General features: G+C 42.5%; 1 protein-coding gene across 1 annotated transcript in view; it reads right to left on the reverse strand.

Annotated features, from left to right (window-relative positions):
- LOC136856986 (uncharacterized) overlaps positions 1-5412 on the reverse strand; it is a 423798-nt gene extending 418386 nt beyond the window's left edge. Inside the window, exon 1 of the mRNA XM_067135313.2 lies at positions 4884-5412. Coding sequence (XP_066991414.2) covers positions 4884-5412 — 529 coding nt within the window. The remainder of the gene's footprint in view (positions 1-4883) is intronic.
- Positions 5413-6000: the final 588 nt, after the last annotated feature.

Below are 6000 nucleotides of genomic sequence, written 5' to 3' on the forward strand. Positions count from 1 at the left end.
ACAGAAGACGACTTTGACAGAGTTCATTTCTGAAAGAGGACAATCGAAAAGAAGAAACTGTGTCCCTTGGACAGTGGAACGTAAGCAGGCCCACTGAGAAAGAATGAGGGAATTATGGGCTCAGAAGAAATCGAAGTTCACTGCCAAATGTAACAAGACCTAACGTGAACATCGATGGCCCCAGAGAAGAAAATAATAATAGTTTTACGTCCCACTAACTATTTTCAGTTTTCGGAGACCCTATCCGGCAGATTAAGAAACTTTATCTAAATATATAATTAAAATATTAGACCACTAGTCCGACGCCTTGGCTAAATGGTCCGATGGTCCCTGGGTCAATTCCTGATCGTTCCGAGTATTTTAGTCGGGTCCGGTTAATTCCTCTGACTCAGAATTTGTGTTCGTTTCAATAAAACAGAAGCGGTTTCTCCCCGTCTGACTGCAAGGGTTTCAAACCTAACAATAGTGTTGGCAGTTACATACATCGACTGAGGTTTCGTAATGGTGTATATCGGTAAGAGAAACATGTGCGTGCAGCCCTCCCAGCACCATTTGGACCGGCTGTCGCTGCAAAAAATCTCTTCATACACACTCAGCACATCACTGTACCAACCAACATAGACACATGCAGTTATAATTAGGTTAGTTCCCTCCACATACGGTTGGCGTCAGGAAGGGCATTCCGCCGTAAAAATGGGCCAACGTGCCAAACCCAATAAGTTGGGATAAGGGCCAAGAAGAAAACTCTTACACCATGAAGTTTGTTTGGTAGCTCAGTTTAAAGAGGTGTAAACATCGTATAGTTATCGGCTCCACGTGTGCCCAGAGCTCACACGTGGCAAACATTATTCCCCTTCTAAAGGCGGCTCTTTTGTATTTCTCCACCGAAGCTCAAACCTCGGACAATTTAGATAGTCAATGGCTCCCTAGGCATAGGGATAGAACTGTACAAATAACACTAGTATTGGACAAAAATCCTTGATGCGCGAGGTTGAACAGTGACTTACAAAGCGTAGATTAAGTAGTGGTAGCAAGTAGCCGATATACATTTGAAACAATCCATGAAAACTAATTTCTGGTCAATTACAATACAGAAGAGGGACTAGGAACAGCTGTCTCTAAAGCTTGTACGATTATGCATAACTGGAAGGCTGACCGGATCTTCACTAGTCTACTTCCTGAGTATCACGTTCCGAAGAGGACGTTGTAAGTCATGCTGCAGAAAGTTGAGGATGACTGACACGCATTGACTTCTTTACAGTTTCGAATACGTTCCTAATTTGATGGTAACGCCTTTTGCTGGTAGTTTAACGTCCCACCAATTTAGACAGACTTTTGCGCGACAGTGGTATGGAAGGAACCGATCGTACAGCCCCAACATTTTTCCTGCTGTGAAAATAAGAGAATCACGGAAAGCATTCCTCAAGGCTGTCGATAATGGGATTCGAACCCTCTATCTCCTGAATGCAAACTAACAGCTACACGGCCTGAACCTTGCAGCCAACTCGCTCCGAGTGTTGATATGATTATGGTGGACGTCTACAAGTAAGAACACAACAGACCGACTCTTGAAATGTTCAAAACTAATTCATGTTCTACATTCTGAACTGTTCGGAATATATACAATATATCCTCTTATTTACGTTAAAACTTCAGAATCATTCCTTCAGATACCAATGAAAGATATCATATTTCAACACACGGTGGCAGTGAAATGGAGCAGAAAACCATTAAACTGACAGGCGATACGTATTGTTCGATCAGCTGTTCTAAAGTTGTGCCCTCGGGACACCTACCAGCCTTTATTTACTTAATAAGTAGAAAAGAAAGTAAGTTAATTTCACATAACAGAGCAATCAAGCAGAAACTTTAAAATAATCTTCAGAGATATTTGAAGGTAACATGAATGTGTTACTGCTAATCTCTGTAGGAATTATTAGCATGTAGGCATACTGTGATAAGCGATAATATTGGGCATTGATAATTTAATTGCACAATTCTATACAGTCCTGATAAAGCAGCATATCCCATATGCAAATTATTTTGGAAACGGGAAAGGAGGGTACTGGACTAGAAGAACTCCCTTCAAACCTTTTTTCTTTTTACAAAATCTTAAGCCTTAAGAAAAATTAAAATATTCGGCTAGCCTTAAAATACGGTAAATTTGGAATGTATCCGTGTAATAATAACACATTTGGAATCACGCTAAGCTACATTTCAGGTCGTTGGGGGGGGGGGGGGATCCGAACTTCAGTTTTCTCTGCATCAACCAGCAATCCTGAGATATTTTCTGAAAATTAATTTCCATACGCGGGAAGTTCTTCCTAAATGTCCTTCCTCAAGGCTGCCGATAATGAGGTTCGAACCCTATGCACTTATGGTTAGGCGTGAATCGTGTGATTAAATTACCAATGCCCATTTTATCGCTAATCAGATTACGCCTATAGCCTAATAATCCCTATAGTTTATAAATTATTTTAAAGTTTCTGTTTGATAGCTCTTTTATGTCAGATTCATTTTCTTTCTTTTCTACTTATTAAGTAAACAAACGATGAAACAGTCAGTTTCGTGAAGTGGTCTTATACCGTTCTTTCTGAAAGATTTACAGGTCACTAAACCCTCTACCGTACTTTATGTTCAACGTTGAAGTAGTTATAATTAAGTACGCAATGGTTGCTATCCCATAACATTTTTCCTGGGGTTGCATGGTATTTTGACACGCCGCTAATGCCACCGGCTCTTTAAATAGTCTAATAGCCACTAGCACACTCATGCTGCTTTCAAATATCACTGAAAAATACAATGAAGAGCCTCCGTGGCTCAGGCGGCAGCGCGTCGGCCTCTCACCGCTGGATTCTGTGGTTCAAATCCCGGTACCTCCATGTGAGATTTGTGCTGGACAAAGAGGAGGCGGGACAGGCTTTTCTCCGGGCACTTCAGTTTTCCCTGTCATCTTTCATTCGAGCAACACTCTCCAATATCATTTAATGTCATCTGTCAGTCATTAATCATTGCCCCAAAGCAGTTCGAAAGCCGGCACAATTCCTATCCCCGTCGCAAGATGGGGGCTTCATTCATTCCATTCCTGACCCGGTCACTGACTGGAAAACAGATTGTAGGTTTTCAGTACAATGAAGCGCATCCATAGGACACACTATGTTTTTATGATAAAAAAAATCCTACCATTAATATGACAAAAATACCTTTTATTTAAGGTCCGCCTCTGTGGTGTAGTGGATAGTGTGATTAGCTGCCACCCCCGGAGGTCCGGGTTCGATTCCCGGCTCTGCCACGAAATTTAAAAAGTGGTACGAGGGCTGGAACGGGGTCCACTCAGCCTCGGGAGGTCAACTGAGTAGAGGTGGGTTCAATTCCCACCTCAGCCATCCTGGAAGTGGTTTTCTGTGGTTTCCCACTTCTCCTCCAGGCAAATGCTGGGATGGTACCTAACTTAAGGCCACGGCCGCTTCCTTCCCTCTTCCTTGTCTGTCCCTTCCAATCTTCCCATCACCAAGGCCCCTGTTCAGCATAGTAGGTGAGGCCGCCTGGGCGAGGTACTGGTCATCCTCCCCAGTTGTATCCCCGACCCAGAGTCTGAAGCTCCAGGACACTGCCCTTGAGGCGGTAGAGGTGGGATCCCTCGCTGAGTCCGAAGGAAAAACCGACCCTGGAGGGTAAACAGATTACGAACGAGCGAACGAACGAACGAACCTTTTATTTATTAGGGTACCGGCATATTTCTAAATATGTATTTTCCTCGCATGGTGTTTGTTCACTATAATTATTATGGTGATAGAGATTGCCTACAGAAGATATTCTTAGTAAAATAGCCAACGCATTATATTTATATCTAGGGAAATACAATTGCAGTCGCGTCTGACATTACAAAATATAACCTAAATTTGTTTATGTCTTGGCTGTAGCCAGTAGCGGCGACTGGGGATTACAAGTGGAGGTGGGGGTGGGGGTAAATTACAACAGAAAGTAGCCGGGTTGAGGGATATAGCGGGTGGAGGGTGGGTGTTTATACACACCAAAACTGAACAAAAAGCTACAAAATCGTAAGTTTTTGATGCTCTTTTAGCGAATGTCGACAGAGAGGTAATGGTTGACAGTTTACTAACTAAAGTGCGGCAATAATAGTTTTTTGTGATTTTGATTCAATACTATACAATGAAACTTTCGCCAAAGAAACAATATTACACACGTATTACAATTAAATACAAGTACGGCGTGATTACAAAGTTAAAAATCATTAAGTATTTGACTACACTCTCAGAAACTAACAGACAATATTAAAGAGACTGCGGCAAGCACGCGAATCATACCTCAGTGTGCACGACCTTGGCAAATATATACCCCTTTTACCCTTCCTCATAGCACTTAAGAAGTCTCCACTACTTGCTGTGGCGCTATACAAATCGGTTAGCCGCGACGAACGACATTTTGTGCGTATTTTCGGAAATACTTTTGTTTATAAATAAAAGTTTGCACAAAGTGTTTTTAATAATTCCTGTAATTCCTGGTTTCAGCCGGCTAAAATGGAATAAAAATTTTATGTTTTCTCTACAAAGTGGGGGGGCGACTGCTCCCCCTCGCCCCCCTTAGTCGCCGCTACTGGCTGTAGCCACTGATCACTCGTTAAGATCTGTCTAACATTTACAAAATCCAGTACTTCAATAAACGCAAGAGGTTAAATGGAGCAAGTAACGTATGACATATTATTCCTAACAAGTGTCAAATAATATGAAGTCCAATTCTACATGTTTACGGGACTACTGCATTTGTTTAAGGATGTCAACAAACACGTTTTTTTTTTCTTTAAAGGCACCTCGAAATATTGAATAGCACTATGATGTATGAACTATTGAAGAACTACTCACCAGTGATACGTGGTTTCCCGTTCAAGAATCCATTGCTATTGTTGCCTGAAGGAGGTTTCTTTTTCGTTTTCTTAATTTCAGAAATGATCCTAGGTTTCTCTAACACTGCCATAGGGCTTGTTTGGCTTGAGGCCACTACCATCATGATTTTTCTATGGCATGACACTTCATACACAATACGCACACGACCACTCACTGTCAAAGTTTTGAAAGTTTGGCGGTTGTTCGTCCGCGCACGATACACGACCTCACTCGCTCGCAAGAGGAAACCGCTTGGATTAGCTACTTCTTGGAGACTGGCGCTCGTGCCGCCCAGCTGACTTGGCTGCTCACCTAACTCCTCAACTCGACAACAGAACGCGCTAACTGCACTGCACTGCTCGCGCTTTCGAGTAGCGACTGAGCTAATTAAAGTCAAGTAAGACGAGAGTGGTTTAAATGGATCAAAGGAGTGGGGGTTTGCTTTATTGTTGAGGGGAGAGGCACAGTGTCTCATTTGGAGGGCAGTGCGCTCTTGAGAGGTAGTCATGCAGTAGCAGGAGTAGAACCGAGAATTTTACTCATTTCCGGTAAACAATGCGGTAATCCTCTTGAAAAGAAGAGAGTTCGTTATTTAATTCCTTACACTTCCTTGAAACTTTTGCCATTCTTCTATGACCATAAAAGTTAGAAAGTCCTCTATATAAGACAGAAGGCATGTTGTAGCCAGGAAGGTCTATGGACGAGGAGAATCCTAAAAATGTTTGCTCTGATTTCTGTTCTCACCTGTGTTGAGTAACATTGTAACTTCTCTTGCAATAAGTAGGGAAAAGCTGACTTCGTATCTCGTTGAACCTTGTATCTATAACAACAGTTACAACTTCCGTGGCAGCTTTCAACACCTGATGCAACATGTTTCATTAGTGACAAGTTAGACGTAGATATATTGTTCACTTCTTCTTCTTCTTCTTCTTCTTCTTAATGTTTACCCTCCAGGGTCTGTTTTTCCCTCGGACTCAGCGAGGGATCCCACCTCTATCGCCTCAAGGGCACTGTCCTGGAGCTGCAGACTTTGGGTCGGGGGATACAACGGGGAGAATGACCAGTACCGCGCCCAGGCGGTCTAACCTGCTATGCT

Source organism: Anabrus simplex, chromosome 1, assembly GCF_040414725.1.
Source record: "Anabrus simplex isolate iqAnaSimp1 chromosome 1, ASM4041472v1, whole genome shotgun sequence".
NCBI lineage: Eukaryota > Metazoa > Arthropoda > Insecta > Orthoptera > Tettigoniidae > Anabrus > Anabrus simplex.